The following is a 16,726-nucleotide window of genomic DNA, read 5'->3' on the forward strand; positions in this document are numbered from 1 at the left end:
TAAAGTACAAGTACTGAGAAATGTACTTAAAGTAGTACTTAAGTACTTGGTACCTCAAGTATTTCCCATCACTGCTTTCGAGGAAATCGTTCTTGAGAAAGATATTGAACCACTTTGCGCTTTATTTCCAAGTTTTCCCATTCAGTACACGGGGACGTTCAATCAACCCGCAGACGACGGTGGTTCGTCTTCATGACCACGACCGTTGAAAACACGTTCGTGATTGGCTACCGCCGTTGAAAACACGATCCTGATTGGATGACTCTTAATTGTTACGTCACGTAAACGAGTAAGCAGGTTTTCTCTGCCTAGGTGGTGTTGGTCCGTATGCGCAGTAGCAGTTTACTCGTTCAGAAGGTGCCAAGCACAGCTGACGCCATCTTATCGTGCAGACCCTCGTTTCCCGAATGGTACACGAGATAAAAAAGTCTTTGCTGCTATTGCTGGAACGGAGTGACGTCAGTTGGCTCACAGACGAATCCAAAGCCGTCGCTATTCAAAAGGTAAAGAACAAGCTCGTGCACAACCAACTCCTTTCCGTTAGGGGTCCTTTACAGCTGCAAAGGACACCTTTGCGAAAAGAGTTCGTGTCGGTGACACATGGCAAGGGGTGTTCCTTTTGGTGTTTCGTTTGAAAAATATATACCGAAAGATATAACAGTCAGGTAGTTAGGTAACAGTAAACATAACAAGACGAGCAATGAATTCGCAAATAGCAAAATACGAGCAAAATACGTACTGCAACTGCAATATCTGCACGCAGACTTCGAGTACTCGAAAAGTGAAATCCTTCGTTCGAGATTATTGCCGTCGTATCGCCATTCGTCCGAAGCTACGCCTTACACCCTTACAGATGAAAAGGAGATCGCCAATCTCAGCTTCCCAAAAGGACCGCTTCGTGAAAGGAGATTCTCCTTTGCCGTGTGTCGTGTCACGCAACGCCTTTCCGTTATGTGTCCTTTTGTGTAAAGGAGTTCAAACGTGCCCGTGTGTCAGCGTACTTAATCGATTTGCACGTTTAACATAACGCTAGCGAAACGAGCTAACTACTCTGCGCTCGCTCGTTGAGGCTACCGTGCTTTGAGGAAACTGCACTGAACGAATAACCGCCTGCTAACGAGGATACTATTTAACAGTCCAATAGGGTCAAATTGTGTATCTCTTCTTCGTTTCGTTAGCTGGCTAACTCTTCGATATTCGCCTCGGCTGCTGCTCGCGGATCTCGCACGGCCCTCTCTTCTTGTTGTATGTTACGAGAATTGAACCGTAATTATGTGGCTTGTTATTCGTGTAAATGAATAGGGCTGCGTCCTTGGGTGGTCAGAATAACCTAACGGAGTCAGACACGTGGAAATGAGAGGAATCTTGACGCCTTCAGGAGCAGGATGCACGAATAGCCGTTTCTGTTAATTTTCAAGCGAAGAAGAGTTGCGGCATTTTACAAGCCTTCCAGCAGAGCCAGCCTGTGATCTGCCTGGAACCTCGCGCTGACGCTATAAGCAGAACGCTCGCTGATTGGCTTAGAGAAATGTTGTCTGCTACTCCGCTGTCGTCTGCTACTCGGCTGTTCGGGGTTCTGAAAAAGCCTTTCTCCTGGCTCGGTAATGATTCGGCCGCTCCTTCTATCCCCACTTCTCCGGGAGAACTGGCAAAACTGGCTTACGGCGGCAAAGGGACAAGGCGCTGACCCCCACTGACCGGGGAACCAGAACGAGTTCTCCTTATAACGTCATCGGTGACGTGCCATCATACCTCTTCATCCTCGTTATAGCCATGTTTATGTGAGTTTTTTTCTGGGAAACAAATTGCACACATCAAAAACTTTCGCGCTATTCGGTATAATGACATACACACTTTTATCAGATGGGTAGAAATCCAGCGAACCGGTAGAGATGTAGGAAGGGAGTTGCCTCAGGACAGAAGCCGCCAATATTTCGAACAGAGACTGTTCTTCTTCTGGGCACCGTCCTCATCATTGACTGCCTTGTTAGAGCGTGGAGGGGATTATGTGAACGTAGCATAGATCACTACGTTCACATAACCCCCCACACTCTAACAAAGCAGCCATTCACTCCGGCCGTAGAAGCCCGTACGGACCCTTTCTTCCCTCCGGGCTGTTGGTACGGGGCCATTACATCCAACGAGCTGTTACATCCATCGTGTCGTTACATCCATCGATGGACGTAATGGCACGATGGATGTAACAGCTCGTTGGATGTAATAGCACGGTATGGATGTAACGACGCGTTGGACGTAACAGCATGATGGATGTAATGACACGATGGATGTAACGACACGATGGACGTAACGGCCAAAAAATCTGGGTCGCCATGGGGGCGATGGGAGGTAAGAAGGCCGACGGGAGGCGAAGCCCGGATTAGGAATGACAGGAGTGAACTGTCAAGACGACTACAACCCGCAGGCGGTTGCTGTGTGTGTGTTTCCTTTCTTTATTTTTTTCGTTTTCTTTATATGGAAGGAATAGCAAGTCGGCCTATGCCTGACTAACCTTTTCTCGCTTTTTTTTCCCAATAAACATCGCTGCATGGGACGCGCGGACGTCTGCATCCAAATTCGATGCGAAAACTTTATCAAATTGTGGCTTTCATTTCCACCTCATTCTTTCCCGAACGATCTTGAAACGTGAACCAGTACAAACCAGCCGCAGACAGTCTCAAAAAAGAAAAAGAAAAGAAACACGCGCGCTTACTTGACCTGCCAGCCTCACGTCCACAACGTGTGGCTGCAACATGTGGCAGACATTGAAAATAAAATACATAACTAAATGAATTAAGCATGAACGTGTCTTTAATGATCTTATCTGCGTGCTGCTCTCGCTATATAGTTGCGCAACGGTACTATTGCCAAAGGTATAGCAGTGACTTAACAGCAAAAGATCACAGTTTCTTGAGCAGCGCGGCCATAATTGATAATAGCAAAGTGCATTCTATATTTTAGTAGGTACATCAGTTACAAACAGCGCTTCATTCGCGGACTGTAACATTATGTACATGGCAAAACCCCAACATCTATCACGCATTTCAGGTACGTTGCGACGTCTTTATATTGAACGAGGGCACACAAAAAATAGTGGCGAAATAGTTCCATCTCTTCGGCATGCCGGGCGTTCCTCTCCCGGATTCGTGACGTTTGTGGCTTGGGCAGCGCTGCAGGGTCGCACAGCAGAAGCCACAGCTGGTACTTGTATTGCCAACTGTAGGATGGGACAAGCGTAAGCTTGTCCCATCCTACAGCGGTACTTTGCGGCATGCTGCACCTTCTGGAAAAATACAAGAAATTCCGCGAGACTCGGGAGCTGGTTCGGGGGTTGGTCATGGAGTCCATTGTGCCAACCCTCAACCACATTCGCGGTGCGTGCTCCGGAGTTGCCAAAGTGGTCCTATACGTCACGGACGGGAACGTATGTCAGCCAAAATTGTGGAAGTAGGATATGAAGCGCCGCAGCAGAGCGCTCAGAAGAGGTGATACGTGCTGAGGTGGATTGGAAATAAAATCCTCGCTGAACGGGAGACGGAAATGTTCGGGGAGGAAGGGCAGGTGCCTTACCGTCCTGAACCACTCTCGTACTTCTTCATTGTCCTCCAGACGGTTCCCAAGCAAAGCTAGTCCCGCTTTTCATTTATCGCCGTCGCATAATGAAAGGCACAGGCACTTATTTTTATCGGCTGATTCACACGTACAGCGCTGAACACTGTCACTGCTGCATTCATAGCTGCAACTTCGAAGTGAAGCATCCAGTAACCTGAGCTTTGTAGTGTTCCCAAGTGGCTGAAACGGTGTAGGAGTGTGTCACGAATTACACCATGGGCGGCTGTGTCACGTCGCCTGGTGAGAGCAAAACCACAAAGTGACACTCTCCTCGTATCGAGACATGAAGGGTGTACAACGGGATTCATGAATTCTGGTGAGTTATGCTTAAAGTTTCCGTCCCAAAACACTTACTCGGCCGACAAAAGCGCTTCCAAGTCGCTATCTCCGCACAAGACGATCATTTCGCTGTCCGGTGTGGAGTCTGTGTAATCGTCCAGGCAGCAACAATAACCCGTTTCTGGGTCAACCCGTGGTTTTTCCCGGATTCAGATGACCAGGTGTGTGCACCTTCCCAACCCTATCTGGTATTCACACCACGTGATTCACACCCAGGACGCTATCTCATAGGTGAAGGAGATCGTTGGCAATAAAGCGCAGAACCGCGACATTCGCACTGGGACCACTCAGTTTCAAAGCAACTAAGTTTCCTAAGTTTCAAAAACAACTAAGGAATTAACGACCTCAAGACTTCCTGGCCACTGACGTAGGTGCGACAAAAAAGTACAGAACAGCCATGTTGGAATGAACCGCGTTTGAGATGGTCGATGGAAGGCGCTGCGTAACAAGCACAGAACAGCGACGAAAACATTGACCGAGTATTCTGTGTCCGTGGATGTAATGGCTCGTTGGACGTACTGGCCCGATGGATGTGATGACTCGTTGGATGTACTGGCTCGTTGGATGTAATGACCCGTGGATGTAGTGGCCAAAATGGATGTAACGTCTCGTTGGATGTAACGGCACAATGGATGTAACAGCATGTTGGACGTAACGGCTCGTTTTTGGATGTACCGGCGCGTTGGATGTAATGGCACGTTGGATGTAGTGGCACGGAATCCGGGCTGTTGACCCACAATTCGCATGAACCTTTAAACACGTCACACCTAACCCTTTAAATACCATGCCAATGATGAGGACGGTGCCCAGAAGAAGAACAGTCTCTGTTCGAAATATCGGCGGCTTCTGTCCTGAGGCAACTCCCTTCCTACACTTTTATCAGATGTCTCAATCTGAAAATTTTTTGGATTTTTTTTGGTACATTGAATCTCTCATTCTAAGCCGAAACTAATAACGAATAATACGCCCTAATCAAACAGGTTTAACACACTGAACCTCTCATTATAAGACGAAACCGTTAGATCATTAATGGGACGAAAAATTACACCCCTCTAGCGCTAATGATGAAAAGAGCGCGTTGTATGCCAGTTCCGCCCCCAATGGTTCTGCCGTTAGCGCTGTTGTGGCTGATGACGATGATTATATGGTTTCAGATAAGAAAGGTTCAACTCGTGCAGCAGCCTTTCAACAGCACAATCATAGATCCAGATACACCAGTAAGTGACTCTTCATCTATATAGGGTGGTCCACCAACCATGATAGAAATTCATAGTAAAAAACGTAGGCCCCGGAGAGACATGCGGTCAAGGGATTCTTGTCTGCAAATAACTTTTTCCACATATTGGTAACATTTTTATTTCATTTCAATTGACGGAAAGTTAATTTCTTGAATTGAACTCTGAAATTCCCCAAGGCAACCTAACGTTTTCTTTGCGGAAACGGGTTCCCTGTCGTCTATTTTAGTCAGTATAGCACGTAATCCCACTCGTAATGCGATGGCAATTGCCGAAATAAATTCGCTGAAAATCCGTGGAAATGAGCCCTTGGCTGCGCCTCTTTTTTGACGGCTCGTAGTTTGAGCGCAAAGCTCCGTAGAAAGGTGGTTACATTGACACGCCACACGAAAGGGGAAAGGGTTATACAAGCCGTCGGGTGACCTCATTCTTGAAAAGATAGCTCTGATTCCCGCACTCACCGCGCGTGTTTGTTCCGTGGGTAAGGCTTGTAACCCTTTTCCCCCTCGCGTGGCATGTCAATGTAACCTCCTTTCTTCGGAGCTTTGCGCTCAAACTACGAGCCGTCAAAAAAGAGGCGCAACCAAGGGCTCATTTCCACGTATTTTCAGCGAATTTATTTCGGCAATTGCCATTGCATTACGAGTGGGATTACGTGCTATACTGAGTAAAATGACCACGGCGAACCCATTTCCGTAAAGAAAACATTAGGTTGCGGGTGTTGTTTCCAATGCAGCCCCCAATAGACGGATTATCTCCGATGAATAGAAGGATTAGCCATTGTGTAGGGTACACCACTAGAGGGCGCTACGAGCGACGCCTCACCACTAGGGGCCGCTGCTGTCGCATTCCGCGGATGACGTCATTGCTCCTTCGGGGAGCATGGTGAGAGATAGCGGGAGGCATTGGATGGCGATGCGAAATAGAGCGCCCCCTTGTGCAAGGCTGTGGTGGCGCTGCGGGCGACATGACAGACGCTCTCGGTGGCGGCTCTCCACGGCGGTGTCATGGTCTCGTGACCGCGATACGCGGCGTCGGCGGCAAAAGGGTTTTGGGTCCAGCGTTGTGTACGAGTCTTTGAGCGAGTTTATATTAATCTCACTCCGTTTATTGTTCAACTGATGGTTGTTGTTTGAGAGCTCAATTGCTATGCTGTGAGATTGGGGTGTACGGCACGCATACGGCATACGACAATATAAATAAATAAATATAAACAAAAGGACGTGCACGATAAATTACGCCACATTATTATGGCTTCCCGTGTTGCTACACTTTGCATTATAAAGGCGCTTTCGCTAACCAGTCCGTTCACAAACAGCCGTGTGCATCCCTTGGTGTATTTATTAGACTTGGATACTTTCCTTTTAATTGCCTAATAACGCTTTTGTGACTCGAGCGCGTATATTAGAAGGCTCCAGACTCGCGCAATATTATTTTGGTGATGGCGCATATGTTCAGACAAGAGCGGAGGAAAGTTGTTCCCCCCCCATTTGCTTTATGTATTTATTCACCTCAGTATGTCATTCTCACATACTAGTTTAAATTTAATTAGCGATTAGTAATACTGCAGTATATGCAATTTAGCACACTACAGTGCTGTAAGATATATTGTACAAGCGCCTTGGCTGCAGAATCACTGGGTGGATATCTGTAAAATTTTAGTGCCTTCTTTTCTGTGGTGGTCACTGTCACTAATAGGGATTCAGTTAAGTGTTGTGGCAATTCCAATGTAAACAGTCATCTGCTATATTGGAAAGTGAGTGATTATGGTCAAACAAGTCAATTAACATGATACCTTCTACAATACCATCTGTGATTCCTAAATGTTAGTATACAACAAGTCAGTATATGACAAGGTATGAAGAAAGGTTAACGTAGTGCATGCTATTCAAAGCAAGTTCTTCCACACCCCCCCCCCCCCCATCTACAAACACCCAGAAAACAAAAACAAAAAAACTGGTCTTGGGTTTGCCTCTGGAAACATAATTTAACTACACAAATGCAGATATGTGCAGCCAAACACATTTGCCATAAGGAAAGCGTGAAGATTATTGCAGTTGCAACGGTCATGTCAGTAGGTCATGTACATCTTGGTATTTTCGAAATTTCCCAAACATTTCCATGTCTTTTATATTCAACATGCTGGACATCTAGTGTGCAACACCTGATATCGAATCAAAATCTGAGCCAGTATTGGGTCATGAACACACCGGTGTAACATGAGCAACAAAAAGGCAGACCACATGTCAACAAGTTGCAAACCGATGTTCCATGTTGCACATTTGTCATGCTCATCTAGGTATTTTTAAAATTTCTCAAACATTTCCGTATCTTTTATACCTAGATGAGCATGACAAATGTGCAACATGGAACAGCGGTTTGCAACTTGTTGACATGCCGTCTACCTTATTGTTGCTCAGGATACACCGGTGTGTTCATGACCCCATACTGGCTCAGATTTTGATTCGATATCAGGTGTTGCACACTAGATGTCCAGCACGTTGAATATAAAAGATATGGAAATGTTTGAGAAATTTCAAAAATACCTAGATGAGCATGACAAATGTGCAAGATGAAACAACGGTTTGCAACTTGTTGACATGTGGTCTGCCTTTTTGTTGCTCATGTTACACCGGTGTGTTCATGACCCAATACTGGCTCAGATTTTGATTCGATATCAGGTGTTGCACACTAGATGTCCAGCATGTTGAATATAAAAGACATGGAAATGTTTGGGAAATTTCGAAAATACCAAGATGTACATGACCTACTGACATGACCGTTGCAACTGCAATAATCTTCACGCTTTCCTTATGGCAAATGTGTTTGGCTGCACATATCTGCATTTGTGTAGTTAAATTATGTTTCCAGAGGCAAACCCAAGACCAGTTTTTTTGTTTTTGTTTTCTGGGTGTTTGTAGATGGGGGGGGGGGGGTGTGGAAGAACTTGCTTTGAATAGCATGCACTACGTTAACCTTTCTTCATACCTTGTCATATACTGACTTGTTGTATACTGACATTTAGGAATCACAGATGGTATTGTAGAAGGTATCATGTTAATTGACTTGTTTGACCATAATCACTCACTTTCCAATATAGCAGATGACTGTTTACATTGGAATTGCCACAACACTTAACTGAATCCCTATTAGTGACAGTGACCACCACAGAAAAGAAGGCACTAAAATTTTACAGATATCCACCCAGTGATTCTGCAGCCAAGGCGCTTGTACAATATATCTTACAGCACTGTAGTGTGCTAAATTGCATATACTGCAGTATTACTAATCGCTAATTAAATTTAAACTAGTATGTGAGAATGACATACTGAGGTGAATAAATACATAAAGCAAATGGGGGGGAACAACTTTCCTCCGCTCTTGTCTGAACATATGCGCCATCACCAAAATAATATTGCGCGAGTCTGGAGCCTTCTAATATACGCGCTCGAGTCACAAAAGCGTTATTAGGCAATTAAAAGGAAAGTATCCAAGTCTAATAAATACACCAAGGGATGCACACGGCTGTTTGTGAACGGACTGGTTAGCGAAAGCGCCTTTATAATGCAAAGTGTAGCAACACGGGAAGCCATAATAATGTGGCGTAATTTATCGTGCACGTCCTTTTGTTTATATTTATTTATTTATATTGTATGCCGTATGCGTGCCGTACACCCCAATCTCACAGCATAGCAATTGAGCTCTCAAACAACAACCATCAGTTGAACAATAAACGGAGTGAGATTAATATAAACTCGCTCAAAGACTCGTACACAACGCTGGACCCAAAACCCTTTTGCCGCCGACGCCGCGTATCGCGGTCACGAGACCATGACACCGCCGTGGAGAGCCGCCACCGAGAGCGTCTGTCATGTCGCCCGCAGCGCCACCACAGCCTTGCACAAGGGGGCGCTCTATTTCGCATCGCCATCCAATGCCTCCCGCTATCTCTCACCATGCTCCCCGAAGGAGCAATGACGTCATCCGCGGAATGCGACAGCAGCGGCCCCTAGTGGTGAGGCGTCGCTCGTAGCGCCCTCTAGTGGTGTACCCTACACAATGGCTAATCCTTCTATTCATCGGAGATAATCCGACTATTGGGATAATCCGACTATAATCCGACTCCGATTTACGACAAATCTCCGGAACCCCTTTGAAATGTTTTTGCTAGCGTTAGCTCAGCGGTTCTTCGGTAAATTTTAGCATTTTTGGCCATATAATTTTAGTTTTACTTTTACATTCTCCCTTAGTGCTCTCAGCGTACAGGGGTCAGCAGGTGTGGCTCAACTTTTATGAAATTAATTGCGACAATACCCTTGGAAACACACGTACACAAAAAGATAAATCGGGACGCGCTTTCAAATTTCTAACGATTATTAGTTGAACTGAAGAAACTAAAAAAAAAAAAAATCGAATCCCCATCCCAAGAACGTTGCCTCAGTTATGAATATGAACATGCCAGAAAAGATAAACCCGTTATAAGTCCTGGAACACGCGAATGCGTTGGCCCACGTCTGGTAATGCACTAAATCTATATATTGAAATCTGGTAATGCACTAAATCTATATATTGAAATATGCACGCGAAAAGCTTTTTGTTAGGAACAACTCATGCACGTCCGTCGTCCATAAAAATATGCGTAAAATGCTTTTCAGCTATTGCAGTTGCTCTCCTTTCATCATACACGGTAACCCAAGTAGAAAACTGAAGAGCATCGTGCCGGAAATGCGCACATGCCAAAGGCACGCGGAATCATGCACAGCAACGAAATATACAGAAAGCCTTATCTCTGTTGGCTGCGACATGACGCATAGAAATACGATTACAAAACTTGATACGTTTCCTGCGACTGACGGAATTGAAATTTCCCAAGCAGCAAAATGTACTGAAAGTCGAGTGCAATAGGGGTGGACGGGTAGGTGGAAGGCCTTGAACAGACTGATGAAGCTAAAGAACGTTGATAAGACACATACCGTCCACCCCTATTGCACTCGACTTTCAGTACATTGTGCTGCTTGGGTTTGATATGGTTGCCAGTTATCTTTATATAGCTGGTTTCGAATAGAAGGTCGTCTTTGCTTGATGGTCCTTGAGAATGAATTTGTGCTGTCACGTGCTGTGGTGTGGCATGACTGTCTCGTGGTCTGGGAGAAAGTTTTGGGGTGAGAAGGTGACGGTGTTACGGACGGACGGACACAACGCATCGGGACTAGTTCCTCTACGGAATAGGGTAAGGTGGGGCAAGATGAGACAGAAATTTGCAATTGAATATGAATTTATTTTTCGTGTTAAAAAAAAAGGTCTAGCCATAGGTCTAGCAGCAGGTCATGCAGAACGGACGTAGCCGGTCTAAAATAAACGCGGAACAAGAAATTCAAAAATGCAGATTGTCTCATTTTGCCCCAGATGGCCATATCAAGCTAGAGCGAAAAAAAAAAAGAAAAAAAGAAGTGGTGGACTGTAGAAGTCAAGGCATGGTGGCTTGCTTCAGGATATGTACATTAGAGCACTGCACGGGCCCGGGCCCCCGACCCGGCAGGGGCCCGACCCGGCCCGCGGGCTGGGCTGGGCTTGTTATTGGCTGTGTGCTCCGGGCCGGGCCGAGCCCGGGCCGACAAAATACGCCAGCACCGCGGGCCGGGCCGGGCCCGGGCCGTTAAAATACGCCACCACCGCGGGCCGGGCCGGGCCCGGTCCGACAAATATGTTCCCGAGAGTCAGGCCCGGCCGGGCCACGCAGCTAATTCCACACATTGGAGATGCATTAGTTCATATCATCATGCGCTTGCGTCATTCCTGTGCATATTTTGCAAAGACAAGCAAAGGGTACTGCATTATGCATATGATTCGACCCTCTAGAACATTCTCCAAGCCACTTTACATTGCTCCTCACTCCTCACATATTTCACAATCACTTTGGCAAAGCTTGGTCAGAGGGATAGGGACTGGGAGAAGCAGTTTGTCGACAGCATGCTCTATCTCCGCAAAATTTTGACAGTGTAAAGGCCTGTTCCGACATATAGCTGCGCGCTAATATAGAGCTACAAAACAGCACGCAAAAACAGCGCTCACTGTTATCGGACGGTTCACACTTGCACAGCGGCGCAAGTGCTATAATTTAGTGGAAGTTATCTTTTCCGGTCTCTCCCAGCATGACGCCTCCAGAGTTCGACAGCGACGGAAAAATTCGATCAACTGACTGAGCACCTTATCAAGGACAATCAGAAAAATTATCAGGCATTTGGGATGACACACTCGCCGGTTCCAATGCGGTCGCCATGCCGTGAAATGCGGAAGCAAAACAGCTCCACTGAAGGGCCTCCTGATTGGCCAACACGAATGTATTGCTAATATTAGCGCTGAAAAAGTTGACTGAAGCTCAACTCCGGCAAGCACTAATTTTTAGTGTTTCCGAGCCCTACGAGGAGGAAAATATCGCCCTATTTTGTAGCGCTATATATCAAATCGCTATATGTCGGAACAGGCCTTTACGATAACGCCCCGTGCGTTCTGGATTTAATTTGGTCTCGTGCGGTTACGGTGTTAAACCGCCATCACTTGTATGTTTGTCTTCTCTCCTTATAAATTTACTTATAAATTTGTTTGATAATCGCCAGAAACGCGTACGTCGCGGCTGGAAATACTAGGCCGGGATCTAGTCGCCGGGTCACCGGGCCGGGCCGGGCCGGGCTCTATTTGCTTAGACGCCGGGCCGGGCCGGGCTCTAGTCACTGGGTCACCGGGCCGGGCCGGGCCGGGCCGCATAAAAATATGAAGGTCCGGGCCCGGGTCGGGCCGGGCCATTTGTCGATGCGCCCGGGCCGGGTCGGGCCCGGAAAAGTCGGCCCGTGCAGTGCTCTAATGTACATAGTACCTTGTACCTCTTCTCGTCGCGACATTGTCCGCAATGAATATTAAATAATGTTGTTCGACGTTCCATAGCTATATTTCCTGAAGTAAATGGCCTGCAGAGGTATTTCCAAGGGGAGTCAGCGTCCCAGACGCACACGCACAATCAGGTACACGCAGTGAAGCTTTCAACTGTGTATTGACACAAGCTTTCATGCAGTGATGAGGGTTTTATGCAATGTATCTTCGTGCTTGCGATCTCCGACAGGGGCCGTCGCCGAACTGCATGAAAGCTTGTGTCAATACACAGCTGAAAGCTTCACTGCGTGTACTTCATTAAACACAGAGCTCGCAAGAAAGAAGGGCAAAATAAATAGGGACAAACACATTAAAACGAGGGCATGTGTGAAGATTCAGGGTACGACAAGTGTACGAAATATATGAAACATACTTGAGTACGCGACTTAGTGATTACATTTTTGCTAGTTATTTAGATAATGATGAAAACGTAAGACAAAGAACCGAACGATGTTCGCAAACTATCACAACGGGCGGTACTTGACATACCGTGTAATTCGATAACGTTTCTGTTCCCAGGAGCCAGGTCGCATTACATTTTCCAAAAATGAAGGTATATACCTTCATTAGTGCTATATGCTTCTATAAAGCTATGAAGCCGTGCACAATACTGGCCTGCGACTCTGACCCCGCGCCACTTTAAAATTATTCGTTTTTGACGCAACCACTGCTATACTATACACAAATGCAGAGCGGTAGGTATTGTGTGCTGTCATCATATACACACCGTCGCGTGAACAAAGGCGTAGCGATAGTGACCTCAAAAGAACATATAATTTTTCGCAGTCACACGCGCAGGGTGCAGCTCCCTCGGTGCCTACATGTACGTATCATGTTGCACAGTTATACTGTTGCTCAGGATATCATATCTCAAAGAGGGCGCGCGATCGAGGACCATTCTTTTCGATCAGGTTATATATTATACTTCTCGGTTGCTTTTCAAGTGCGTGACAAGATGGCGATGTTCGTTGACAACCCCAAACGGGAAGATGTCTGTGTATGTGGACAGGTCGCCAAACTGAGAGTTGGCAAAGCTGCCTTTTTTGGGGAGGAGAGCAGGGGAGGAGAGCAGGGGAGGGGGGGGGGGGGGTAACATGAATTGACAGGTCCCAGAATTGTGCTATAACTCGACGTTTATTAAAATTGAGCGGCGAAGGAACTCAAAAGGGGTCTCAAACGTAGTCGCGCTGAACTCTTCGCGGTCTACAAGAATTGAGAATGGGGTAATTGTGCCAACTTGACGTTTATTTCCATTGAGAGTGAAGCATATCAAACTGTCTGTAAAAGCTATCGTGCTGAACGTTTTTTGGGTTCGAGCGAAAAGAACAATGGGATTCGTGTGACGGTAGACGCGCTGTCAGTGAGGAGGTAACTAGCTTTTAAACCGACAGATCCGCATGTATTTACAGTATGCAAATTCCGATGCGTGCGTGATATGCCTGTTTAAGATAAATTTATCACTCCAGTGATAGAACAGCAATAAAGGGCATAAAAAGAGTGACAACAGACCCTCCATCGTAATATCTGAAATCTGAAATGACGTTGCCCGACAAGCATAAGAAGATAATATACTGATCCCTGTCGACGGCTAGTTCATACACAAAGGCCACATTCTTTTGACTGGTACGGGGACTGTTGACCATTCTGGACATACACCGTGAAACGTGAATTTGAACGCACATCATTTTTGCTTACTTGCACGCAGGACGTGTTGTTGGAAGACAGCTACTACCTGAACAATCTGGTCATCTACCTGCAGGCCAAAGCAAAAGCCCACTGGCGCACCCTTGGGCGCCTCAATTACGCAGGCGGGTAAGTTGCTGGGAAAGGCATACACACGGCAAGTCCATTATCGCGACATTACGAGAAAGCAGGAGCGTGTTCTCTCCGGAATAGCATCAATGCTTCGGCAACCACATACATTAAACTGGCATTTTTTGGCATATTCTTTTTTGCTTTTCTGTTCGAGTGTTATAATGCATCGGTGACTGAGCGCCCCACAGGGGTGGCGACATTTCCGGTAAGAAATAATGACAATACATCATGCCTGGTGCGTTCCTGCACCAGAAGAACCTGCTGGTGCATTTCGAGCAGCTGTCATTTTTAAATCGAAACACGCAGCTGTATGTATCAAACGTATATTGTTCTTGAGTATTCTACGATAAACGAGACTAACAATACACCGTTGTCCGGACAACGCAAGTGCACGTTGTACTGACCCTCTCATTATCGGAGTATGAAAGAGTTGTCCATCTTCTAGGGTCGCCGTTCCGCAACTGCGTCTTAGCATAACATATGATGTCTACAGAAATGCTATTAGTAAGTACTTCGTATTGTGAAAGCCATAACGGATGTGTTATCGTGTACCTTTCAACGAACGCTTTGTTCATCCCGATACCAGTCGTACCGACGCTTATTGCAAGGCCGACAATCCTGACGCCAGAACTCAGTCCGTAAGTTTGCCATGAGGAACCTAATGGCCATAATTCCAGTAAGAACTAACTTTCCCTAATTTTCAGATCGATTAACTTTGGCGCATTTGGCTATTTGGTCGCACATGAGATGCTTCGAGGCATTATGTTCAGTGGTGAGCCTCCTTTATGTAGTATTGCGGGAAGTAATCGATTGATTTAATGTGAACATATTTTTAAGAAATCGAAGTAAATAACGACGTATGCCGTTCCCACATTCGATGGAATACAGGAATGTTATAAGGTCGAAGGTATCAGCAAGAAAGATATTAGCAAAATGTTCTAAATTCAGTGCTTCTGCTTGCGGTTATGGCGTCAGCAAAAAGATCTATCAATACCAATGTTTATCAATCAATACCTATATCAATACCATGTAGGTAGCATGATTGACGAGAACGGTAGCCTGCGAAAGTGGTATTTCCGAGACACATCTGCGAAGTTTCGGATCCTTGTCAACTGCTTCGAGTCCATGCTTCGACGTACCATCAATAACGAGCTCATGGACAGGGTACGTCATAGATATCCGAAAGGCCTGTTTTGTATAAATGCTTTTATCTTTCGACCGGAAAGGTACGAACTCGAAATGTCGCCTTATCACAGACAATCAACCGAGAACTGGTCATCGGGTCCACCGCTTTGCCAGCTGTCTTCAAGGTACTGTGAAGGGGAGACCAGTGTTGGCTCAAGTGCAATTACGTGTGCTATTCCTAGGAGGTAGACGCCAGAGCTCTCGGTGACGTCACTAACTCTTAGAGAATCAGAAACTATGAAGTTTTGCGGGTTCTTTCGAAAAATCGTGGAAGAGCCATAATGTCCACTGGAGACATTTGTATTTTGAGTAATTAGTCTTAAAGAGCATTTGATTAGTGCGTCGTGGCACTTAAGCTCTTCGCGTTAATTTTAGCCTCGTGCGTGATGATTTCATCCTATGTTCTGGACTGATCATGTGCTTCGCATCCAGGCTTACAGAACGTTCATGGCCATGTACGAGGGCGAAGCGGAATTCAGTTCATTGCCACGCGTGCGCTTCACCCAGAACCAACTGTTCTTCTTATATTTTGCGAAGGTAATTTTCGCTATTGGAAAAAGAACGTGTTTCAAGTTGTCTGCCATCACTGTGCAGAGCTGGTGTCACACGAAGAGAAAGGTCTACGAACCGTACTACATCGAGGACACCAACGAACCCCCTCCTGATTTGAGGTACGCTATTTTCTAGACTCGTGCAAGTATGAGATTATAATGAGTCGAATACGTGTGGGCATTGGGCAATGAATAACTGAGGCACTACCGATTTTCCATGGACATGAGCTGTGTATAGGCATGGTCAGATAGAGATGATGGCGCAGGAAGAAGACGGGGGCTATTATGCGTTACTAGGACGGCTTCACGGGAAACTGTGTCGACATCTCTCTGGATAATTCACTAGCGAAACCACAGGCAGCACGGCCGGTGGCACGATCCTATTACGTCCAGTTACGTGCAGTTACTACCAAGGGGTAGACGCTGTATCCACCCTGTCATGTCGCTGGTGCTTTCCTCCATGTCATAGAGGAACGCACTAGCGACATGACCATGACAATACCACATGACAAGACATAGAATCTCCGAGCACTATACCCTGGCGCGCGCGCACACACACACACAGAGAGAGACAGACAGACAGAGACAGACAGACAGACAGAGACAGACAGACAGACAGAGAGAGACAGACAGAGAGAGAGAGGGAGACAGACAGACAGACAGACAGACAGAAAGATAGAGAGACAGACAGACAGAAAGACAGAGAGAGACAGATTTTGTTGTGGTAGCAGGCAAATATTCGTGCTGGTGGTGAAAGGTGTGGTATGGGTGTACATACGATTCAGTTGGTAGCTGCTGGATAACTTGGTTATGAGTCCACATGACCGTGATTCAGGCAGAGCTGATATAGTGATATAGACAGAAGCCGTAGGTCTCTTGCTTCGCAGCATATCAGCCTATCAGGCAGTATCCAAGCTACTCGACCAACCTGTTTTATTATACGCAAGAAAAGTTCAGGATGAGTTCCGTCTCTAGCTAAAGAGCCATGTCGCATGCGACCAGAAGCCTCTTCTTCTATCTGCTGCCCCGCAATGCCTCCTGTAGTACTTGCTCGCTTGCCACGCG

General features: G+C 46.3%; 1 protein-coding gene across 2 annotated transcripts in view; it reads left to right on the forward strand.

Annotated features, from left to right (window-relative positions):
- The window catches only part of LOC135401479 (endothelin-converting enzyme-like 1), a 37,947-nt gene that overhangs the window by 16,657 nt on the left and 4,564 nt on the right, over positions 1 to 16,726 (forward strand). The window contains exons 14-23 of one of the 2 annotated variants that reach the window (XM_064633919.1): positions 393 to 503; positions 5,103 to 5,165; positions 13,816 to 13,922; positions 14,371 to 14,429; positions 14,512 to 14,563; positions 14,630 to 14,697; positions 14,959 to 15,089; positions 15,182 to 15,235; positions 15,543 to 15,647; positions 15,705 to 15,781. In XM_064633919.1, the coding sequence (XP_064489989.1) occupies positions 393 to 503; positions 5,103 to 5,165; positions 13,816 to 13,922; positions 14,371 to 14,429; positions 14,512 to 14,563; positions 14,630 to 14,697; positions 14,959 to 15,089; positions 15,182 to 15,235; positions 15,543 to 15,647; positions 15,705 to 15,781 (827 nt within the window). Of the gene's footprint in view, positions 1 to 392; positions 504 to 5,102; positions 5,166 to 13,815; positions 13,923 to 14,370; positions 14,430 to 14,511; positions 14,564 to 14,629; positions 14,698 to 14,958; positions 15,090 to 15,151; positions 15,236 to 15,542; positions 15,648 to 15,704; positions 15,782 to 16,726 lie in introns of both variants that reach the window. The other variant, XM_064633918.1, reaches the window with a different exon arrangement.

The sequence above is a fragment of the Ornithodoros turicata genome, chromosome 7, assembly GCF_037126465.1.
Source record: "Ornithodoros turicata isolate Travis chromosome 7, ASM3712646v1, whole genome shotgun sequence".
Lineage (NCBI taxonomy): Eukaryota > Metazoa > Arthropoda > Arachnida > Ixodida > Argasidae > Ornithodoros > Ornithodoros turicata.